This window comes from Rattus norvegicus, chromosome 1 (genome assembly GCF_021556685.1).
Source record: "Rattus norvegicus strain SHRSP/BbbUtx chromosome 1, alternate assembly SHRSP_T2T, whole genome shotgun sequence".
NCBI lineage: Eukaryota > Metazoa > Chordata > Mammalia > Rodentia > Muridae > Rattus > Rattus norvegicus.
The window spans coordinates 42,895,436-42,919,328 of NC_141534.1; the positions used below are offsets into that span (position 1 = coordinate 42,895,436).

General features: G+C 43.6%; 1 protein-coding gene and 1 long non-coding RNA gene across 4 annotated transcripts; one reads left to right on the forward strand and one right to left on the reverse strand.

Moving 5' to 3' along the window:
* The first annotated feature begins 48 nt into the window (after positions 1–48).
* Positions 49–23,893, forward strand: Dcph1 (damage control phosphatase 1). 3 transcript variants are annotated; one of them, NM_001017447.1, is made up of 5 exons: positions 160–265; positions 2,880–2,985; positions 6,759–7,003; positions 19,115–19,277; positions 22,218–23,893. In NM_001017447.1, exons 1-5 carry the CDS (start codon positions 225–227, stop codon positions 22,980–22,982), a joined length of 1,320 nt encoding a protein of 439 aa, NP_001017447.1. In that variant the 5' UTR covers positions 160–224; the 3' UTR covers positions 22,983–23,893. The 3 variants fall into 3 exon arrangements, with proteins under 3 accessions (XP_087507074.1, NP_001017447.1, XP_087507080.1); XM_087650948.1 differs by lacking the exon at positions 2,880–2,985 and having other exon boundaries at positions 49–265; XM_087650954.1 differs by lacking the exons at positions 160–265; positions 2,880–2,985; positions 6,759–7,003 and adding exons at positions 15,602–15,777; positions 16,564–16,619.
* LOC148006930 (uncharacterized) lies at positions 7,807–15,606 on the reverse strand. The gene is made up of 3 exons (XR_015649179.1): positions 15,379–15,606; positions 14,995–15,085; positions 7,807–8,153 (listed from the first exon to the last, which is right to left on the reverse strand). It is a non-coding gene; the product is annotated as an uncharacterized LOC148006930 (long non-coding RNA).

Here is a 23,893-nt window from a genome sequence, read left to right on the forward strand (position 1 = left end):
GGCTACCGCCTCCGGTCCTCTAGAGCTTCCGCTCGCGTAGCCGGAAGTCCTTTGCATCCCATGCTCTGTCCCTGGCCAGGGCACCAAATAAAGTTTCTGAGTTCAAAAGCGCTTTTTACTTTAAAAAAAAAAAAAAAAAAGCTCCAACGCTTTCTTTCTGGGCTCCGTAGCCGTTACCGTTGAACCCCGAGCAACGCCAGTGAGTGGCGTGTGGCGCCGGCGCGATGGCCGAGTCCCCGGCGTTTCTCTCCGCTCAGGACGTGGGGTGCGTCTCGCTTTTTCTCTTGCGCACTTGGGAGAAAATCCGGTGTTGGGTGATGAAGCTGCGGGCGGTCGGGAGTGCTCGATCTTCAGGCTGAGAGTTCGAGTCCCGCCTGGGTGGGAGAGAACCGGCTCGCTGTCCTAGCCAGCATCAGGACCTTGCTAGATCCGCTGTGTACCTTCTTCTTTGCTGTCACGTAGTCCCAGCTCTGAAACTGAGGCAGGAGGATTGCTGCGAGTTAAAGCCAGCATTCATTAGTAGAGAGTTCGAGCCCATTGTGGGACACATTAGAGAAAGCTTGTCTCTAGCGAACGAGGAGGAAAAGCGCTGCGGGGGCTAACAGTTAGGACTCATACCTACTGCGGTGTGTATTAATAATATGGTCAAACTAACACTATTACAACATTTAAATACGTCTTAATTTTGTGTGCGCGTGCGCACATGCCATTATTAGCAATAGAGGTCAGAGAATAGCTCTGTGGAGCCGGTTTTCTTTCACCTCTCAAGAGTTCAGAGAGATCTCAGGCGGCGGCCAGATTTACCTTTACCCACTGAGCCATCTCGCTGGCCCCCAAAATAAATATCATTAGAAGTAGTTCACTAGTGGAAACTTGCAATTTTCATATTTAGAGTTTTTTCCCCTATTCGCACTTCTCATGAAAATTATGTTTAGGCACAATAGATTCACCAAAACAGCTAATAGCTAAATGGAACAATTAATGGAACATTAGTTTAATTTAAATTTAATTAAAGTTATTTAAAACTTACTAATTCTTGACTGCTGGAATTTTCCACTTGCAATGTCTTTAGACTGGTTGAGTGCCCTCTGGGAAGGCGAGCCTGTGGATAAAGGGGAATTACAGTGTGCTACAATTTTGAGGGCAAAGTTATAAGTAAGAGCAAAAATAAGCATTGGCTTAAATAGCTGATTTTTTTTTGTTTGTTTGTTTGATTGGTTGGTTTTCTTTCGACAACAACCTACTGAATTATGTAGTAGAATATGACCTTGAACTCCAGATACTCCTGACCCCTAGTGGCATTACAGAGGTGAGCCACCCACCAAGCTCCAAATCCATATTTCGCATACATTAATTTTCTGTGTTGGGGGAGGGTGGCACTCACCTGTGACATCACTCAGGAATGGGAGGTCAAAGGACAACTTGTGTAGGAAGTCCCCTGTGTTCTTCTACCACTCTGGTTCTGGGGATGGAACTCGGGTGGTCCCTTCCTTTGGTGGCAAGTGCCTTCCCCTGCTGAGGCATCTCACCAGCACTTGGAATAGTTTCAAGGTCCTTAGGTGTGGCCTTGCCTGGGTATGAGTGCAATGTCTGTGCCTCCAGAATTAAGCTGGCCCTGTTTTGGGAATCTTGCCACTAGGAGTCTCCTGGCTTCCTCCTAACCCAAGGATCTCACCAGGGGCAGGCAGGACAGGATTGGGGGTGGGTGGGTAATAGAACAATAGGGCTTTGTAGTCACCTCAGGTTTTGTTTCTGGTGCCTTAGAAAACAGGTGTTGATAGGCTCACTCTCCCTCTGTCTTGACAGTATCACTGATGGGTAAACATTCAGTTCTAATTCTAGGAGTTAAAAAACAGGTTCAAAGCGCCACAAAACCTCACAGTCCAAATGTGTCTTAGTTTTTGTTGTTGTTTTTTTTTTTTTTTAGTTTTTTATAGCCCCCATTCAAGGAAGCCTTCTGCAGAATGCTCAATTGAGCCCCCTAGTTCAAAAGTCAGAACAAGGCACTTGCATTTGTAGAAATGTAATAAATTTAAGAGGGGTGATTTGGGCAGAGAAAACTGATGAGCTAAGCACTATACACTGTGTTAAAAGGTTAATGTTTCAGGAGCCAGACAGGGCGCTCAGTTATCAAGAGAGAGTCCTGCTCCCATAATGCAAGTCTGACGGCTCACAACCACTGGTGACTCAGCTCTAGGGATCCATAGCCTCTGGCCCCAGCAGGCACTGGACATACCCCACCCACATCAGGGAAATACAAATGAAAACTACTTTGAGACTTCTCTTTCATCTCTCTGAGCAGTTGACCTAGGACCAGAGCCTGGCTGATTGAAGACCAGTCCTTTCTTTGAACTTAACCACATTGCTGGAGTAGTTTCGATTTAGAAAAAGAAATTGAGTAAGGATAGAAAATAAAATGATTCAGTCGAGTTCTGGGGCAGAGCCCAGTATTACAGTCTGTTCAGCAGCCATGACAGTAGTTTTCTAGGGTCTTCTGCCTTTTTCCCTCCCATCCTTCATCCATTCTTCCTTCCTTCCCTTTCTCCTTCCCTCCCTCCTTCCTTTCTTCTTTCCAGATGGATCTTATATAGTTATCCCAGGATAGCCTTAAATTATTGATCCTCCCACCGCCATCTTCCTGGGGCTGGGGTTACAGTTGTGTGCCACTATGTTTTGTTCTGTCTGGGAGCTTCATTCATACAAGACGTGTGAGCTACATCCTCAGATAATATCTGTAAAGCAGATAGGACTGGTGTGCACTTAACAGTCGTATGAAAAGGAATTTGAATGCAAATGAGGTGTTCCAGAAACTAAAATCCGGCACGCCTTCTAGTGTTAAAGCTAGTGAGTGATGCATGTTATTGGACTCTCTTTCCTAGGTCCTTCGCATATCTTACAATTAAGGACAGAACACCGCAGATCTTAACCAAGGTTATTGATACATTGCATCGACATAAAAGTGAATTTTTTGAAAAACATGGAGAGGTAAGGATTAATCTCAGCTTTAATTTTGTGCTAGTTCTTCATGAGAATAACAGTATTTATAGAAGGTTTCAGCTCTCATGTAAAGACTTGTGTCTGGCACAAATACTTACCTGCTTTTCTGTGTGTTAAGTAGCCTCCGGTTGACCCGTGTCCTAACAGCTTAGTCTTACTAAACCTTAAGGCTCATAAATGATGACCTTGTCTTTTCTGAAAAGCTTTTGAGGTTTCACAGCTACCTGTCCTACAGCATTTGTATTACTGATTGGAGACCTTGAGTCCCACAAGTGTAAAACTCCAAGTGAAGGGCAGTGTGAATTATATGGGGTTGATTGACAACACAGTGTGATTTAATATGGGAAAGATTTGCTGGTTGGGGTAGGGTAAGACTTTAAAAGTTGCCTTGCCTGTTTAATCAACAGATGAGGAAAAAACCAAAACTAATCATGTTATTGCGGATAAAGCCATTAAAGCTATGACTCCGGTTATCTTTGGATTGTGCTGTACGCACTTGTACCTTCTTTTCCTTCCATCTTGTCTGTCTTTGAGACAAGGTATCCAGTATCTAAAAATCTTGAATGCTTGGATTGCAGTTGTGTGCAACCACAAGCAGATTGTACAGGGCTGGGGAATGAACACAGGAGTCTGCCCCTCCCTTCCCTTGCCCTCCCCTCCCCTCTCCTTTTCACCCAGGACTTCTGCATGGTAGGTATGCACTTTACCAACTGAGCTGCATGCAAAGTCCTAAATATTTCATGAACACATTGCAGCAAAGATTTAGAGTGATGGTTACTGGTTTGTTTGTATTTTTTCGTTTTTTGAGACATTTTGGTTTCTAGTATTTTGGTTTCCCTGTGTAGCTATGGCTGTCCTGGAACTCACTCTGTAGACCGTGCTGGCCTCAAACTCACAGAGATCCACCTGCTTCTGTCACCTGAGTGCTGGGACTAAAGGCAGCGCTCCCACTGCCAGGTTGTAGTGATCTTTATTGGCGGAATTGAAGTGGAGCAAGGGTGCACGTGGGTATTTTGAGTGTATAAAGTTATCCTTCCTTCATTTGTTTGTTTTATGTGTGTGTTATGGGTGTTTGATCTCTATTAATGTCTGTGTCCCACACACAGCACAGTGGCCATGGAGGTCAGAAGAGGGCATCAGATCGCCAGGACAGATCTGGGTTCATGTGAATGAGGAAACCAAACTCAGGTCCATAACAATTTCTTTTTAAACAAATTCTGATATAATACAGGACCATCTTTTGCTTTCTTCTCCTTTCTTGAGACTATTTAATTTAGGCTGACCTTGAACTCAGAGCCTCTGCTTCCTGGCTAGGTCAGAGTCTTACACCCCCATACCACCATTCCCTGTTATTTTTTATTGCTGACGTCTAGTTCATCTTGGACACTAACATTTGGGTTGATGGATGTTCCCAGGGTTTTAGCTCATACATGCAACTTCATTTGGATGGATGTGCATATTTACTTAAGTATATACCAGCCAAATCTAGGTGCTTTGCTTAAATATTGCCTCCTTTACTTAAACACAAGTATGTAAAAGTAACTTTTATTTTCCTGTTGTAATTTTTTTCTGGGAGGTTCCTGCCTCTAGCTGCTAGCCTAGGCCTAGTCCTACAAGCTTCTAGCCTCCCTACAATCTAATCTAGGCCTAGGTTGTTTTCAGCCTCTGAGGTTTGCTGAAAAATCTCCTTTCTTGTTCTTTCTGAACTCTGGCTGGCTGGTTCAACTCAGATGTTCTGGGTTCAACTCAGATGTTCTGGCTCCAACTCCTCTCCCAACTGACTAACTCAGTCTGGCTTCTCTCTCTGCCTCTGAGTTGGCCTCAGACTGACTCTGGCAGTCTGTTCTAATCTTCTGGCTTCTTCTTGTTCTCCGGCTCTTTCTGTGTCCAGCTTGTTCTCGCTTCAGTCTGTCTCTGTAAAACTCTCCCGGTAACACTGCCTCCTTCTCCCTCTCCACAGCCTCTTAGTGCTCCCACACTTTTTAGCCTCTCTCCTTTGGCTCTTTGTGCAATACCTAGGGAGCCATGTCTGCCTTGTGGTTCTTAAAAGCCCATCCCTTTAGACTACCTGATCGGGTAGATGTTGACTCTCTTGGGGGTGTCGCCAGGCCTCATTTACTTGCCTCTGACTTCAAACACAGTGCCTGGCATAGACAGGACTCAGAAAACGTTTGAACTGAAGTGAAGCAAGGTAAGAAATAGGTATTGTCGCCACATTAATTCTTGGCTCTTATAAAAAGATGCCTACAACCCTATATAAATCTCAGCTGGGGCCAGGTGTGCTGATGTATGTCTTTAATCCCCACACTTGAGAGGCAGAGGAAGGTGGATCTCTGAGTTCACAGTAGTCTGAGCCACATCGTGAATTCTAGGTCAGCCATTGCTACACAGTGAGACCCTCTCTCCAAGCAAACAAACAAAACTTCAATTATAACTTATCCTTAAATAATGTATTCAAATCAAAGACCTTAGGGCAGAGAGTTGCAGAGGGTTCCTCTCTAGAACAGGAGGCCATGCTGGGGAGATGCTCACTGGTTAGGAGCACATCCTCCATAAGCAGGAGGACTGGATGTGGATGCCAGCAGCCACAGAGTAAGCCTGCTGTCCTGCAAACCCTGCAGCTCCAGTTCTGAAGGACCTTTGCTCTCTTTTGGCTTTTGCATGTGCACATGAGTACACACATACAGAGGCACATAAACAAGGAAAACTTCCAAAACGAAAGACATGTATTATGTGAGGATGTGGCTCAGTGGCTGGGCATGTGCTTATAAGCCAGTCTTGGGTTCAGTCTCCAACCACAGGCACATACATAGCATATACACACACACATACATGCACACAGACATATGCACACACATACATACATACACATCCATGGACTTTCTCAGGCTTAGTTTCTAAAACTTGATAGTTTTGCATCCTTAACATTGTGAGCCTGCAAATCTCTTAAAACCTCAGCCTGTAGCAGCAAAGTGGATCCTACTTGATACCAAAAAGGGTGGGTGTGGGTGTGGCTGTGGGTGTGGGTGTGGGTGTGGGTGTGGCTGTAGCTGTAGCATGGTGACTGAGTGCTTGCCGAGCATGAAGTGCTGGCTTCCAATCTGAGCAGAGGAGGAGAATGACGATAGATCGGCAAGCTGATGGGATTGAAACACAATAGGGACTTCCATAATAATGGTCTTACAAAAACCCTCCCTTCACGGAGCCCCGCTGGCCTCAGACTGTACAGCCTATGCTGGTGTTGGCCCTTTGACTCCTACGTCTCAGCCTCACAAGCACTGGATTGCAGCAGTGCCCCTCCCTGCTTCAACTTTTCCTGTTTTCCACGAGACATGCATCTTGCTTGTGCGGAATTGAGGCACTGTATGGTTATCCCACCTTGTTCTCCTCTGTCATGTGTTACAGGGATGGGGCATCTGTTTGTCAATGACCTGGGAGCAAGGATACAGACTGGAGAGCTGGAGGGGCTCAGGGAGTCCAGGTTTCCTTCCTAGTCCTGCATTGGAAGGCTGTGCAAGGGGGAACGTGCAGGAATACTAGAGAGTCCTTCCCTCTGCCTTGCCCAGCCTTGAAAACAGGAAAAAGATTGTTAAGATCTGTGTGTCGGCTGTAGGATCGTATAAAAACCCAAGTGTGCATTTAAAACCCTGTGTTTTTCCTTCTTCACTTAGTGCATAAAGCTATGGATCCCTGAAGAATATGCGCCCGTGTATGCACTCACAAACAGCAAAGCTTTTTCTTGTCCTTTTGTCCTTTCACAGGAAGGCGTTGAAGCTGAGAAGAAAGCCATCTCTCTTCTTTCTAAATTACGGAATGAACTGCAGACAGATAAACCAATTATCCCTTTGGTGGACAAGTGTGTTGACACGGACATATGGAATCAATACCTGGAATATCAGCGGAGCCTTTTAAATGAAGGAGACGGGGAGCCACGTTGGTTCTTCTCGCCCTGGTTGTTCGTAGAATGCTACATGTATCGGAGAATTCATGAAGCCATCATGCAGAGGCAAGGGCACAGCCAGTAGATAACCAGTGTTTATGTAATTCACAGTTATTTTGAAATAATTTATTGGGGGCCTGCAAGGTGGCTCAGCAGGGTAGGGCTTCCTGCCAAAATGGAAAAACCCATAGAGTGGAAGGAGAGAACTGAATCCCCAAGTTGTTCTTTGATCTGTCTTCCATAGTCATACTATGTCATGTGAGGACCCTCAATAAATAAACAAATGTAATTAGAGAAAAGAATAATTCAGCAAACAGAAACAGTACTACTAGACATTTCCACAAATGAGTGAATAATATGACCTTACTAAAGGCTACATATGTGTGCATGTGGATGTCAGAGAACAGCTTGTGGGCACCAGTCCTTACACCTTCTCGCCCAGTCTTAAAATGCTTTCAAAAAGATTTCTATAGTAAAAACAATAGTGCTTACTAAATAAAAATGTTAACTTGAAATTTAAGATGGAGCTCGATTTTGTGCTGCTCACCTTTAATCACAGCACTCGAAGGGCAGAGGCAGGTGGGTCTCTTGAGTTCAAGACCAGCTAGAACTACATGGTGGGCCATTTTTTCTTTTTTAAATTAAGGTAGATGCCGGATGGTGGTACAGTCTTTTAATCCCAGCACTTGGGAGGCAGAGGCAGAGGCAGGTGGATCTGTGAGTTTGAGGCCAGCCTGGTCTATAGAGGGAATTCTAGCCCAGCCAAAGCTATACAGTGAGAACTTGTCTCTAAAAAATAAACCAAAACCCAAAACAATTAACAAAGGAGCCAAGAAAGCAAATGTTTCCTTCACAGACAACAAGAAATGTGCTTGGTTACTTTTCTCTTTGTTGTGCTGAGCCCTTGGCTGGAGGCAGCTCAGGGGATGGCGACTTGTAACTACAGAACAAGGGTGCATTCCATGGAGGCAGAGAAAGCATGTGGCATTCGTGGAGCGTGTGGGCAGCTGGTCAGGTCAGCAGTCAGGAGCAGAGAGTAAGGAGGGCTGGAGCTCAGCTCGCTCTCCTTGTGCAGCTTAGGAAATAGTGCTGCCCACATGAGGATGGGTCTTGATAATCTCACAGATGTGTTCAGGGATTTGCCTCCAAGGGGAGTCTCGATCCTTAAGCTGACAATCAGTGTGACCATTACAAATCAGATGTATCAGAGTTTATTCTGTAAAAGGAATAATCAGAAAAGGGACTCTTGTCACATACTCTCTTAATTTTCTTCTGCTTTTGTTTTAGTTTTAAAGATTTATTGTGTGTTTATATGCATTGTGTGTGCCTGCATGTGTGTGCGTGAGTGTGTGCCAGCGTAGGCTGGATGCCTTTGAATCCCCTAGAACTGGAGTTACCAGAGGCTCGAAGTTAATTGACTTGGGTGCTGGGAGCAGAACCTGGAAGAATAGGAAGTTTCTTAGCCACTGTATTTCTCCAGCCCTGGCATTTTGTTTTTTTTTTGTTTTTTTTTGTTTTTTTTGTTTTTTTTGTTTTTTTTTTTTATTAACTTGAGTATTTCTTATATACATTTCAAGTGTTATTCCCTTTCCCGGTTTCCGGGCAAAATCCCCCTCCCCCCTCCCCTTCCTTATGGGTGTTCCCCTCCCAACCCTCCCCCCATTGCTGCCCTCCCCCCATAGTCTAGTTCACTGGGGGTTCAGTCTTAGCAGGACCCAGGGCTTCCCCTTCCACTGGTGCTCTTACTAGGATATTCATTGCTACCTATGGGGTCAGAGTCCAGGGTCAGTCCATATATAGTCTTTAGGTAGTGGCTTAGTCCCTGGAAGCTCTGGTTGCTTGACATTGTTGTACTTTTGGGGTCTCGAGCCCCTTCAAGCTCTTCCAGTTCTTTCTCTGATTCCTTCAACGGGGGACCTATTCTCAGTTCAGTGGTTTGCTGCTGGCATTCGCCTCTGTATTTGCTGTATTCTGGCTGTGTCTCTCAGGAGCGATCTACATCCGGCTCCTGTCGGTCTGCACTTCTTTGCTTCATCCATCTTGTCCAATTGGGTGGCTGTATATGTATGGGCCACCTGTGGGGCAGGCTCTGAATGGGTGTTCCTTCAGTCTCTGTTTTAATCTTTGCCTCTCCCTTCCCAGCCAAGGGTATTCTTTTTCCTCATTTAAAGAAGGAGTGAAGCATTCACATTTTGATCATCCGTCTTGAGTTTCGTTTGTTCTAGGGATCTAGGGTAATTCAAGCATTTGGACTAATAGCCACTTATCAATGAGTGCATACCATGTATGTCTTTCTGTGATTGGGTTAGCTCACTCAGGATGATATTTTCCAGTTCCAACCATTTGCCTACGAATTTCATAGACTCGTTGTTTTTGATAGCTGAGTAATATTCCATTGTGTAGATGTACCACATTTTCTGTATCCATTCCTCTGTTGAAGGGCATCTGGGTTCTTTCCATTTTCTGGCTATTATAAATAAGGCTGCGATGAACATAGTGGAGCACGTGTCTCTTTTATATGTTGAGGCATCTTTTGGGTATATGCCCAAGAGAGGTATAGCTGGATCCTCAGGCAGTTCAATGTCCAGTTTTCTGAGGAACCTCCAGACTGATTTCCAGAATGGTTTTACCAGTCTGCAATCCCACCAACAATGGAGGAGTGTTCCTCTTTCTCCACATCCTCGCCAGCATCTGCTGTCACCTGAGTTTTTGATCTTAGCCATTCTCACTGGTGTGAGGTGAAATCTCAGGGTTGTTTTGATTTGCATTTCCCTTATGACTAAAGATGTTGAACATTTCTTTAGGTGTTTCTCAGCCATTCGGCATTCCTCAGCTGTGAATTCTTTGTTTAGCTCTGAACCCCATTTTTTAATAGGGTTATTTGTTTCCCTGCGGTCTAACTTCTTGAGTTCTTTGTATATTTTGGATATAAGGCCTCTATCTGTTGTAGGATTGGTAAAGATCTTTTCCCAATCTGTTGGTTGCCGTTTTGTCCTAACCACCGTGTCCTTTGCCTTACAGAAGCTTTGCAGTTTTATGAGATCCCATTTGTCGATTCTTGATCTTAGAGCATAAGCCATTGGTGTTTTGTTCAGGAAATTTTTTCCAGTGCCCATGTGTTCCAGATGCTTCCCTAGTTTTTCTTCTATTAGTTTGAGTGTGTCTGGTTTGATGTGGAGGTCCTTGATCCACTTCGACTTAAGCTGTGTACAGGGTGATAAGCATGGATCGATCTGCATTCTTCTACATGTTGCCCTCCAGTTGAACCAGCACCATTTGCTGAAAATGCTATCTTTTTTCCATTGGATGGTTTTGGCTCCTTTGTCAAAAATCAAGTGACCATAGGTGTGTGGGTTCATTTCTGGGTCTTCAATTCTATTCCATTGGTCTATCTGTCTGTCTCCGTACCAATACCATGCAGTTTTTATCACTATTGCTCTGTAATACTGCTTGAGTTCAGGGATAGTGATTCCCCCTGAAGTCCTTTTATTGTTGAGGATAGTTTTAGCTATCCTGGGTTTTTGTTATTCCAGATGAATTTGCAAATTGTTCTGTCTAACTCTTTGAAGAATTGGATTGGTATTTTGATGGGGATTGCATTGAATCTGTAGATTGCTTTTGGTAAAATGGCCATTTTTACTATATTAATCCTGCCAATCCATGAGCATGGGAGATCTTTCCATCTTCTGAGGTCTTCTTCAATTTCTTTCCTCAGTGTCTTGAAGTTCTTATTGTACAGATCTTTTACTTGCTTGGTTAAAGTCACACCGAGGTACTTTATATTATTTGGGTCTATTATGAAGGGTGTCGTTTCCCTAATTTCTTTCTCGGCTTGTTTCTCTTTTGTATAGAGGAAGGCAACTGATTTATTTGAGTTAATTTTATACCCAGCCACTTTGCTGAAGTTGTTTATCAGCTTTAGTAGTTCTCTGGTGGAACTTTTGGGATCACTTAAATATACTATCATGTCATCTGCAAATAGTGATATTTTGACTTCTTCTTTTCCGATCTGTATCCCCTTGATCTCCTTTTGTTGTCTGATTGCTCTGGCTAGAACTTCAAGAACTATATTGAATAAGTAGGGAGAGAGTGGGCAGCCTTGTCTAGTCCCTGATTTTAGTGGGATTGCTTCAAGTTTCTCTCCATTCAGTTTAATGTTAGCAACTGGTTTGCTGTATATGGCTTTTACTATGTTTAGGTATGGGCCTTGAATTCCTATTCTTTCCAGGACTTTTATCATGAAGGGGTGTTGAATTTTGTCAAATGCTTTCTCAGCATCTAATGAAATGATTATGTGGTTTTGTTCTTTCAGTTTGTTTATATGATGGATCACGTTGATGGTTTTCCGTATATTAAACCATCCCTGCATGCCTGGGATGAAGCCTACTTGATCATGGTGGATGATTGTTTTGATGTGCTCTTGAATTCGGTTTGCCAGAATTTTATTGAGTATTTTTGCGTCGATATTCATAAGGGAAATTGGTCTGAAGTTCTCTTTCTTTGTTGTGTCTTTGTGTGGTTTAGGTATAAGAGTAATTGTGGCTTCGTAGAAGGAATTCGGTAGTGCTCCATCTGTTTCAATTTTGTGGAATAGTTTGGATAATATTGGTATGAGGTCTTCTATGAAGGTTTGATAGAATTCTGCACTAAACCCGTCTGGACCTGGGCTCTTTTTGGTTGGGAGACCTTTAATGACTGCTTCTATTTCCTTAGCAGTTATGGGGTTGTTTAACTGGTTTATCTGTTCCTGATTTAACTTCGATACCTGGTATCTGTCTAGGAAATTGTCCATTTCCTGAAGATTTTCAAATTTTGTTGAATATAGGTTTTTATAGTAAGATCTGATGATTTTTTGAATTTCCTCTGAATCTGTAGTTATGTCTCCCTTTTCATTTCTAATTTTGTTAATTTGGACGCACTCTCTGTGTCCTCTCGTTAGTCTGGCTAAGGGTTTATCTATCTTGTTGATTTTCTCAAAGAACCAACTTTTGGTTCTGTTGATTCTTTCTATGGTCCTTTTTGTTTCTACTTGGTTGATTTCAGCTCTGAGTTTGATTATTTCCTGCCTTCTACTCCTCCTGGGTGTATTTGCTTCTTTTTGTTCTAGAGCTTTTAGGTGTGCTGTCAAGCTGCTGACATATGCTCTTTCCTGTTTCTTTCTGCAGGCACTCAGCGCTATGAGTTTTCCTCTTAGCACAGCTTTCATTGTGTCCCATAAGTTTGGGTATGTTGTATCTTCATTTTCATTAAATTCTAAAAAGTTTTTAATTTCTTTCTTTATTTCTTCCTTGACCAGGTTATCATTGAGTAGAGCATTGTTCAATTTCCACGTATATGTGGGCATTCTTCCCTTATTGTTATTGAAGACCAGTTTTAGGCCGTGGTGGTCCGATAGCACGCATGGGATTATCTCTATCTTTCTGTACCTGTTGAGGCCCGTTTTTTGACCAATTATATGGTCAATTTTGGAGAAAGTACCATGAGGAGCTGAGAAGAAGGTATATCCTTTTGCTTTAGGATAGAATGTTCTATAAATATCCGTTAAGTCCATTTGGCTCATGACTTCTCTTAGTCTGTCGACATCACTGTTTAATTTCTGTTTCCATGATCTGTCCATTGATGAGAGTGGGGTGTTGAAGTCTCCCACTATTATTGTGTGAGGTGCAATGTGTGTTTTGAGCTTTAGTAAGGTTTCTTTTACGTATGTAGGTGCCCTTGTATTTGGGGCATAGATATTTAGGATTGAGAGTTCATCTTGGTGGATTTTTCCTTTGATGAATATGAAGTGTCCTTCCTTATCTTTTTTGATGACTTTTAGTTGGAAATTGATTTTATTTGATATTAGAATGGCTACTCCAGCTTGCTTCTTCTGACCATTTGCTTGGAAAGTTGTTTTCCAGCCTTTCACTCTGAGGTAGTGTCTGTTTTTGTCTCTGAGGTGTGTTTCCTGTAGGCAGCAGAATGCAGGGTCCTCATTGCGTATCCAGTTTGTTAATCTATGTCTTTTTATTGGGGAGTTGAGGCCATTGATATTGAGAGATATTAAGGAATAGTGATTATTGCTTCCCTTTATATTCATATTTGGATGTGAGGTTATGTTTGTGTGCTTTCATTCTCTTTGTTTTGTTGCCAAGACGATTAGTTTCTTGCTTCTTCTAGGGTATAGCTTGCCTCCTTATGTTGGGCTTTACCATTTATTATCCTTTGTAGTGCTGGATTTGTAGAAAGATATTGTGTAAATTTGATTTTGTCATGGAATATCTTGGTTTCTCCATCAATGTTAATTGAGAGTTTTGCTGGATACAGTAACCTGGGCTGGCATTTGTGTTCTCTTAGGGTCTGTATGACCTCAGTCCAGGATCTTCTGGCCTTCATAGTTTCTGGCGAGAAGTCTGGTGTGATTCTGATAGGTCTCCCTTTATATGTTACTTGACCTTTTTCCCTTACTGCTTTTAATATTCTTTCTTTATTTTGTGCGTTTGGTGTTTTGACAATTATGTGACGGGAGGTGTTTCTTTTCTGGTCCAATCTATTTGGAGTTCTGTAGGCTTCTTGTATGTCTATGGGTATCTCTTTTTTTAGGTTAGGGAAGTTTTCTTCTATGATTTTGTTGAAGATATTTACTGGTCCTTTGAGCTGGGAGTCTTCACTCTCTTCTATACCTATTATCCTTAGGTTTGATCTTCTCATTGAGTCCTGGATTTCCTGTATGTTTTGGACCAGTAGCTTTTTCCGCTTTACATTATCTTTGACAGTTGAGTCAATGATTTCTATGGAATCTTCTGCTCCTGAGATTCTCTCTTCCATCTCTTGAATTCTGTTGGTGAGGCTTGTATCTACAGCTCCTTGTCTCTTCTTTTGGTTTTCTATATCCAGGGTTGTTTCCATGTGTTCTTTCTTGATTGCTTCTATTTCCATTTTTAATTCCTTCAACTGTTTGATTGTGTTTTCCTGGAATTCTTTCAGGGATTTTTGCGATTCCTCTCTGTAGGCTTTTACTTGTTTATTAATGTTTTCCTGTGCTTCCCTAAGTGTGTTCATGTCTTTCTTGAAGTCCTCCAGCATCATGATCAAATATGATTTTGAAACTAGATCTTGCTTTTCTGGTGTGTTTGGATATTCCATGTTTGTTTTGGTGGGAGAATTGGGCTCCGATGATGGCATATAGTCTTGGTTTCTGTTGCTTGGGTTCCTGCGCTTGCCTCTCGCCATCAGATTATCTCTAGTGTTACTTTGTTCTGCTATTTCTGACAGTGGCTAGACTGTCCTATAAGCCTGTGTGACAGGAGTGCTGTAGACCTGTTTTCCTCTCTTTCAGTCAGTTATGGGGACAGAGTGTTCTGCTTTCTGGCGTGTAGTTTTTCCTCTCTACAGGTCTTCAGCTGTTCCTGTGGGCCTGTGTCTTGAGTTCACCAGGCAGCTTTCTTGCAGCAGAAAATTTGGTCTTACCTGTGGTCCCGAGGCTCAGGTTCGCTCGTGGGGTGCTGCCCACGGGCTCTCTGCAGCGGCAGCAACCAGGAAGACCTGTGCCACCCCTTCCGGGAACTTCAGTGCACCAGGGTTCCAGATGGTCTTTGGCTTTTTCCTCTGGCGTCCGAGATGTGTGTGCAGGGAGCAGTCACTTCTGGTTTCCCAGGCTTGTCTGCCTCTCTGAAGGTTTAGCTCTCCCTCCCACGGGATTTGGGTGCAGAGAACTGTTTATCCGGTCTGTTTCTTTCAGGTTCCGGCGGTGTCTCAGGCACAGGGGTCCTGCCGCTCCTGGGCCCTTCCCCACGGGAGCCCAGAGGCCTTATACAGTTTCCTCTTGGGCCAGGGATGTGGGCAGGGGTGAGCAGAGTTGGTGGTCTCTTCCGCTCTGCAGCCTCAGGAGTGCCCACCTGACCAGGCGGTTGGGTCTCTCTCTCACCGGGTCTGGGAGCAGAGAGCTGCTGCGGGCCGGGATCCGCGGGTGTGGGACTTCCGGTAAACACAGAACGTGCCCGGTCCTAGAGAAATTCTGCTTTCCTGTGTCCCAAGCTCACCAGGCAGCTTTCTTGCAGCAGAATATTTGGTCTTACCTGTGGTCCCGAGGCTCAGGTTCGCTCGTGGGGTGCTCCCCACGGGCTCTCTGCAGCGGCAGCAACCAGGAAGGCATTTTGTTTTTAATGGCTAGATTAAAAAAAAATCTAAATGTCATATATTCCAAAACCTTTTTATAGATCATTTATTCTGTTTCTCTTAAGAAATTCTTTTCTTTTTTTCTTTTTCCGGAGCTGGGGACCGAACCCAGGGCCTTGCACTTGCTAGGCAAGCGCTCTACCACTGAGCTAAATCCCCAACCCAATCTCTTAAGAAATTCTTATGTGCATCTGGTTTATAGTACAGAAGAGGTGATATGAATTGATCTTTTAGTTTATAAGTTCCAAAAATACAAGTTTGCTGTAGAAGAAATCCTTTAGTACCTGTTTCTAAACACGGTAGTGTAGCTCAGGCTCCAGGACGAGCCTGCAACACTGTGGCTGCTATCACAACTGGGGAAGCAAGACAGAAATGGCCGCGCATAGAGACTGCGGCTAGTGAGCACAGTTGAGAAGACCCTCCCAAGACTGGCTTCAGTGAGACAGCACATTTAATTGGGAGAACAAAGGACGTGGGTAAGGTCTTCAGGAGAGTGTACATCGTTGGTGGGGGTCAGAGCAATGAGGGTGCCTCAAGCAGAGAGAGGAGTTTCAGATATTGCTGGACATGACCTCACAATGAGAGGAGGCTCACCCTGGCTACTAGGCTATGTGACCTCCTCTGAGGAGCAAGGGCTGGGGCACAGGGCTAAGTGTGAGCTGGGATGTGCAGGCCTGGGCCAGGTGGGGAGCTGTCCTATCCCCGCTGATCTCAGAACCAGATTTCTGGGTTTGAACCCACCTCAACTGCACTCTTACTCCTGACCAGCTCCCCCAGTCTCCCAATTGTAGGATGATTTAAAGTAATAGATCAAAGCCAGTTTGGGAAACTGAGGCAAAAGAAGTGTATTTGAGGACAACCTGAGTTGTATAGCAAGGTTACCCTCGGCATGAGACCCTGGTAAAAGAAAGAAAAAAAGGAAGAAATGAGTCAATCAAACCAATACTAATTATAAAACCAAATAATTTCAGTCTAGGTTTTGCTGAACAGCTACAGCCTAGAACTTTGTTTCATCTTTGGGAACAACTACCTGACCTGGGTCAAGTTTTTTGTTATTTGTTTTGTTTTTTTCCCCTGCTTTTAAGCTATGTATTGATTTACTGATCGTATATGTCTTAGGGTTTTACTGCTGTGAAGAGCTACCATGACCAAGGGAACTCTTATAAAACAACATTTAGTTGGGGCTGCCTTACAGGTTCAGAGATTCAATACAGTATCATTAAGGCAGTAGCGTGACAGCCTCCAGGCAGACATGGTACAAGTGAAGCTGAGAGATCTGCTATGAGGAGACTCACTTCCAGGCCGCTAGGGTGAGGATCTTACAGCCCACAGTGACACAGCCACTTAAACAGGGCCACACTTTCTAATAGTGCCACTCCCTCAGCCAAGCATAGACAAACCATCACAATATATCAATGTTTTTTCTTCCTGAAACATGGTCTCGATGTCTTTGAACTCATGTGGCCCAGGCTGGCTTCAAAACCACGGTCCTCTTGTGTCAGCCTGCTAAGTGCTCAGGTCACAGGTGAGTGCCACCACACCTGGCTCCTAGGCTTTATAACTGAAACAGTGGGAACAGCTTATGGAGGCTTCTTCCACGGACTGTTGCATGGTGGGTTCATCAGTATTGATGAACACCATTCTCAGTAGTCCACATTGCTGAAGAATACTGCACATCGTGAGCCTTCAGATGGTCCTCTGTGGTGCTGATAGCTTAGTTGGGACAAGAATGAAACTACAGACATTGTAATACGGGTTTTTTGGGTTAGACTTATTTTATTTTATTTTTTATTTTGTGTGTATGTCTGCTTTGCATGTATGTATGTCTATGTACCACTTGTATGGCTAGTGCATGCAAATGTCAGAATTGGGCATCAGATCCCCTGGAGCTGGAGTTACAGATGGTTAGAGATGCCATGTGAGTGCTGGGAACTGAACCTGGGTCCTCTGGAGGAGTAACCGGTACTTAACCACTGAGCCTCATTTTATCTGCCCAGTTCTGACCTAGTTTTGATGATGATGTGTATGTGTTTCTGTTGGGAATAGTTTCATGTGTATTGTTTGTTCAGGGCATATGGCCATACACAGCCTCTTTAGATTCTGAAGCAGTGAATGTTCTTAAATGAGAAAGTGCGGTTGGGGATTTAGCTCAGTGGTAGAGCGCTTGCCTAGCAAACACAAGGTCCTGGGTTCAGTCCCCAACTCCGAAAAAAAAAATAGTAAAAACAAAGGTGGATCAGTCACCTGAGAAAGTGTACATATCTATGTGATGTTTGCTCCCTTAATCTTAAACAAAAATTCATGTTTATACATGAGCTGTGACTTTAATCGATAACTATTAAAGAACATGAGCTGGCAGACTTTTCTTTAGAGAGCTAGTGTTTTTTAGCTTTCTAGGCCAATGGTCTCTGTCCTAGCCACACACTTTTGCCACCATGATGTGATGGTCGTATCCCTCATGTCAGTGCATTCTTCTAGTGTAACACTGAGCTTTCTGTTCCATATGGCACAGAATACGGCTCACACCCTCTTCCTCCCCTCTCTCCCTTCCTCTTTGCCAGCTTAGAATTCACTATGAAGCCCAGGTTGGCCCTGCATTCTAGAAAATCCTCCTGCCTCAAGCCTTCTACAAGCATAGACCACCATGCCTGACCACTTCTCCTCTACTTACCTGTTAACCATTCTTGGTTTTTGGGTCACACAGAACAGGCCTCACTGGGTCTGTGGGCTTTTGTTTGCCTCCCCCCACATTTGAACTTGTGCATCCAAATGGCCTTTTGCCCTTTTAAATCACCTTGAAGGACTGACTGATTTCAGTAATGCTGTCATTGCTAAAATACCTTTTAATTCTTTGGGATTTATTTCCAAGCTCATTTTCAGTCCTCAAAAGGGAAAACTAGTTTTGTTAATTTTGAGTCACTCCAAGTTTTTTAATCAAAATGTTTTTACTCAATTTGATTGTGGTGTATTCTACTGTCATTTCTGAGTGACTTTTGCTTGTTGCCAAGAGAGAGTTCCACAGTCACTGACAGAGTGTTTAATAATATGCCACAGGTTCTGAAGAAAGTTCCCAAAGAGGAGCTGCAAAGTGCTTTGGCAATGACAGCACCCTTGGAGTAGAGGTGTGGCTTCCCACACTCACTGCTGGTCTGAAGGAGCAGCAACACCTGGTATGTCATTTTATAAGAACAGTCTTGCTGAAAGTTGAGGCAGGATGACTGCCAAGGCCAGCCTGGACTAGGTAGTGAGAACCCGTCTCAAACACAAGGTCAAACAAACAAACCTCATTCTGTGAGACCGCCATTATTTTTATCCTAATGTGGATGGCCTATGAAACATCAGTTAATCAGGATGTCTTTTCAGTTCCTTCACGACTGCCATATTAGCACTGACCTCTTGTTCGTTATTTTCTCATACACCTTCTCGTGAAGATGATAAATCCATAATTCAAGTATCACCTGAGGTCAGAAGTAACCTGGGAGTAAATCTGTACACAGGTGACTTGTTTGTCATTCCACTACTATTTACAGAGCATTCACAGATTTCCTCAAGGGCTCTCTGGCTGTGATTCCTGGTGATCACTGTGGCATTCATGATGTGTGCTTACTTTCCGTTTTTGTTATTAGGAGACCTCCACATAGGGGACAAAAGGATGTCACTAAAGTAGTTAGTTATCTTGTAATCTAGTTTTGCTTTGTTACTTTGTTTGAGATAGGATCTCACTATGTAGCCTTAGTTGGCCTGGAATGCACAGCAGGCGTCCTTGAACTCACAAAGATCCATCTGCCTTTGCCTGTGGTGCAGCAGGTTTAAACGTGTGCACTACCAGCTATTTCTGGCCCAGAGATTTGTTTTTGTATGACTGAGTGGTTGGTGCTATGTCTCGGATATGTTAGTTACTGGGATGGCAGTGTTGTCCTCCTGTTGGGGAACTGTGGTCACCTGAGAAAGGGGAAGGGTTCTTGTTGTTGAAGGATAAGGACTCACAGAAATGCCTCACTGTGTTTTTCTCTGCCACAGTCCACCAATCCATGACTTTGATGTGTTTAAGGAAAGTAAAGACGAGAACTTCTTTGAGTCGCAGGACTCCATCAATGCTCTGTGTACACACTTGCTGCAGCTGAAACCCATCACAGACCTTGGGGAAAAACAGATCCAGGACGAGTTCTTCAAACTCCTGCAGGTAAATGTTACATCAGTCTGATGCTTTTACATCCAGTCTGCAAAGAGTACTACACCATGACTTTATACAAATATATTTTACTTTATACAGATATTATACATCAGTAACACTGTATTATGATTCTTTTTTAGCTACATTGTTTCTTCTCCTTTGGTGTTTTCTTTCTCTGACCTGTCTCTTATGTTAGCCTGAGATTTAAAAAAGAGAGAGAGAACTCTATAAGCCAACTCAATGCTCCTGTGAGCTCACTCTTTCAGGAAATATTCTTTGTGGGGTTGGGGATTTAGCTCAGTGGTAGAGCGCTCAAGGCCCTGGGTTCGGTCCCCAGCTCCGAAAAAAAGAAAAAAAAAAAAAAGGAAATATTCTTTGTAACCTGTGCCCTTTGTCCCATAAGTAGACCCAATCCTAAAGGGGAAGGAGTCAGCCATTTGCCTCCTGTCTCTGATCTTGCTGCTGTCCACACTATTTCTGCTCCTTCGCAGTGAAGCCCAGAGTTGTCTTCTTGTCGTAAGGGAAGCCTGAAATTCTTTTAGCTCACAGGGAACAGTGATCTGTTATAGCTCTGTGACCGTCCATGTAAATAATTTTGGACCTACTATGCTAAGCACTTTTGTAGACATAGGGTCACAGAAAAATAAATGCCCATCTTTGCTGCCTTAGCACCCATTTTATGTTTTGAGACAGTTTTACTCTACCCTGACTGGCCCGTAAGTCACGTAGTGCAGGCTAACCTCAAACTCATAGCAGTCCTCCTGCCTCAGCTTCTCAAGTGCTGGGATTACAGGTATGAGACATCACTCCCAGCTTGATGCTTGTGATACTGGGGGCATGTAGATGTACATGTGGAGGTCAGAGAACAAATTGCAAGGGTTGTCTCTCTTCCCACCATGTTGGGTGCAGGAACTGAACCCGGGTCATCAGGCTTAGTGGCAAATGCTGTTGTTACCTGCTGAGCCATCTTACCAGTGCCACATTGTTTTATTTAAGCCTTATGCCTTAAAAAAACTTGCATCAGTTGATCTCAGTGAAGCTCTTGGTTGAAGATGTGTCATGCTGGTTTTAGTGCTTTGTTTGTTTTGAGCCAGGGCCTTTCATCCTGTGCAGGCGGCCTTGGACCCCATGGTGCAGGCATTCCTTTTGTTTGAGCCTCTCTCTCTCTCTCTCTCTCTCTCTCTCTCTCTCTCTCTCTCTCTCTCTCTCTCTCTCTCTCTCTCTCTCGTAGCTGGGAATGTAGCCATGTGCCACCATACCTAGGCATTTTCCTTACTTTAAGAATGATAGCTGGAAATGGTGGTACACAACTTTAATCCCAGCATTTGAAGATCTTTGTGAATTCAAGGCTATTCAGGGCTGGATAGTAAAAACCTGTTTCAGAAAAAGTGCTTATAGATGAGAGTAGAGTCCCTCTGGACTGTGTGTGTGTGTGTGTGTGTGTGTGTGTGTGTGTGTGTGTGTGTGTGTGTGTGTGGGTGTGTGTGGGTGTGAGTGAATGAGTGATACATGTATGTGAACGAGTATATTTGAATGAGTTTGTATGTGTGTGAGTTTGTGGACGAGTGTGTGAATTAGTATGTATGTGTGTAATTGAACAAATGTGTGTGTGTGTGAATTAGTGAGTGTGTGTGTACAAGTGAGTGTATATGTGTGTGCCTGGAAGCCAGGAAAGGTGCCAGATTGCTCAGAGCTGGAGTCAGGGGTCTGGGACTGTGGGTCTGATATGTGGATGCTGGAATCGAGCTTGGGTCCTCACGATTGCACAGCCAGTACTCTTAGCTGCTGAATCATCCCTGCAACCCCTTCGGTGATACTTTAAAACAACGTGTTATTGGAAGACCACTGTCCATTTCCATACTTCCCTTCTAATCCCTAGAGCTGTGGTGTGTTACAGAGGCCATGTGGTCCATGCATTTTTGTGGTGATGCTGGGGTTGAACGCAGGCCCTCAGGTGTTCCAGGCAAGTGCTGGAAGCCTGAGCTCCCTCCAGCCGCTGTGCCGAATGGTTCCTTAGCTGAGACTTTGGTGTGTAATGGGACACATCGTGTCTCTCTAGGCTTGCAGAACCCGAGCCATAGGACCTTAACTGCTGTGATCTGTCATGGGTGGTGTTTGAACACAGCTCTGGCTCCAGTCTGCAGTCCTGCATGTGGCATTTTTGTAGCTTAAAAACCATAGGATTCGCCTGCATATCCCTACAACTTCTCAGAGTCCCGTGGACCATGACTGGGGAGACAAACTATGCAGGAAACAGTCTTAATAAAGAAAAACAAACCAAAAACCAAACAAACAAATAAAAACATAGGATTACATTCTTCCTTAGAAGATAGCAGAGTATTGCTTAGTATGTAGCCAGATAATAAACAAATGGCTACACTGGGCCTGTGGCTAACGCCTTGTCTTAAGGATTAGGTCTTGAGATGTCTCTGTCCGATTCCATTAGCACACGAACAAACTTGGTCCCAGGCTTCCATGTATGATCGGTACAGAAAGATACAACATTTGGAGATGTAGAGAGTAAAGGAGCTTAGCTTTTTCTCTTGATTTCCAATTCTAAAATAAGTTGTGATCCTCTCTTAGAGCGTTGTAACATCTGTGTCTCTAAGTTAGTAATGTAGGTGCTAGTGCTACTTAACAGTTTTTACATATTCACCAAAATATCATTGTTCACATGTCTACTGAATACAGGATCATAATAATTCTGTTAGAGAAACTATAGAGTTGGTGGACTTTTTAAGATTTGTATAAGGGGTTGGGGATTTAGCTCAGTGATAGAGCGCTTGCCTAGCAAGCGCAAGGCCCTGGGTTTGGTCCCCAGCTCCGAAAAAAAAGAAAAGAAAAAAAAAGATTTGTATAGAAATATTATGAGTATTTTTTGGGAACTTTCTGTACAATGGAGTTGTTGTTTATGAAAAGAGTAATGACTTTTTTTCTTCTTCATTTCAGATTTCTCTCTGGGGGAATAAGTGCGACCTGTCTCTCTCAGGTGGAGAAAGTAGTTCTCAGAAGGCCGATATAATAAATTCTTTGAAAGACCTAAAACCATTCATTTTAGTAAATGAGACAGAATCTCTCTGGGCATTGCTTAGTAAGTTAAAGAAAACAGCAGAGCCCCCCGCAGTTAGAGTAGACATCGTTCTGGATAATTCTGGGTTTGAACTGGTTACAGATTTAGTATTTGCAGACTTCTTGTTATCCTCTGAATTAGCTACTGAGATTCATTTTCATGGGAAAATCATCCCATGGTTTGTGTCTGACGTTACTGTGCGGGACTTTGAGTGGATAGTTGAGCATATGAAGGGTAGTCATCTGGAGTCCATGTCTGCCTGTGGGGCTGCCTGGGAGGCCTATGTTGGGATGAAGAAGTGGGTTTACCACGACCATGCCTTTTGGACTCTGCCTCATCCATTCTGTGCAATGCCCCAGGTCGCCCCTGACTTATATGCTGAACTGCAAAAGGCAGGTGTTGTTTTATTTAAGGGAGATTTGAATTATAGGAAGCTGATGGGTGACAGAAAATGGAAGTTCACCGTTCCATTCCATCAGGCTCTGAGTGGCTTCCACCCTGCACCTCTCTGTAGCATTAGAACATTGAAGTGTGAGCTTCAGGTTGGGCTGCAGCCTGGGCAGGCCGAGCACCTCACAGCCTCTGACCCCCACTGGCTGACCACAGGCAAGTATGGAATATTTCAGTTTGATGGGCCACTTTGACTCTACTCAGGAATTCCTGGTGGCAGAGAATGTTCTGTGAATCTCCCTTCAGCCTCAGAAAAACAGAGCATGGATTCAGGCCTGGCTTCTCCTCAGCATGGGCAGCCCCATGTCTCAGCTCCTGTGCTACCTTACAGACTGTAGATGAGGCTCCTTGGAATGCTTCCCTCCTGCGTTGTTTTGGGTTTTAAGCCAGTTACACTTCTATTGGAATTTTAGTCACTATTCCAAGTAAATGCAAACTTTCAAGTGGTTTTAATGAACTCATCTTTGACTTCAAAGAATGCAAAAATGTGGGTGACTTTGCTTTAAAAACTAATTTAAATGTTAGCAAATCTTGTTTTCTTAAACTGGTTGTTTAATACGAGGAAGCTTATTGTTACTTAACTTAAGTTTTGGCTCTTGAGTTAGTGGCCCAGTGAACACATGCCTTGTAAGAGCTCTCCCAGGAGGCGTGTGCATGATGCTTGAACACAATTACCTCAGACCTGAACCACAGCCTGCTCTCTCGCATGCATTAAGTTTTTAAAGCCCATTTTCTTACATAGATTTGTATTTTGATTGATCTATGGAAAGGGTCAAAGCACAAACTGAACATCTAAACAGTGACTGACAAAGTATGAGTACAGTTGTGTCCCCATTGTCCTTCCGATTGCCATGGTGACCTCACCACCACAGTGGTGTCCAGATGAAGACAGCTTCAGTTTGCAGTAGCAGACTTAGATGGAAATGACTGTTGGGCATTGTTTTAGTTACTGCCAAGCTGAGTTCAATCTTCATATCACACGTTGTATAGTTCCTCACCTCAGATATAGAGTCTATAAATTCTTGTTACTTTGTTTCAAAACAAATTGGAAATAAAGTTGAAATGCTTTCTGTACTGGAATAATAAAATGAATTTTACAGAGAAA

Excerpts from the sequence above, each read along its gene's own strand:
- Dcph1 (NM_001017447.1), top strand. The coding sequence starts at position 225 with ATGGCCGAGTCCCCGGCGTTTCTCTCCGCTCAGGACGTGGG. Across the intron at positions 2,986-6,758 it reads TTTTTGAAAAACATGGAGAG|GAAGGCGTTGAAGCTGAGAA; the intron begins GTAAGGATTAAT and ends GTCCTTTCACAG. Across the intron at positions 7,004-19,114 it reads CATGAAGCCATCATGCAGAG|TCCACCAATCCATGACTTTG; the intron begins GCAAGGGCACAG and ends TCTCTGCCACAG.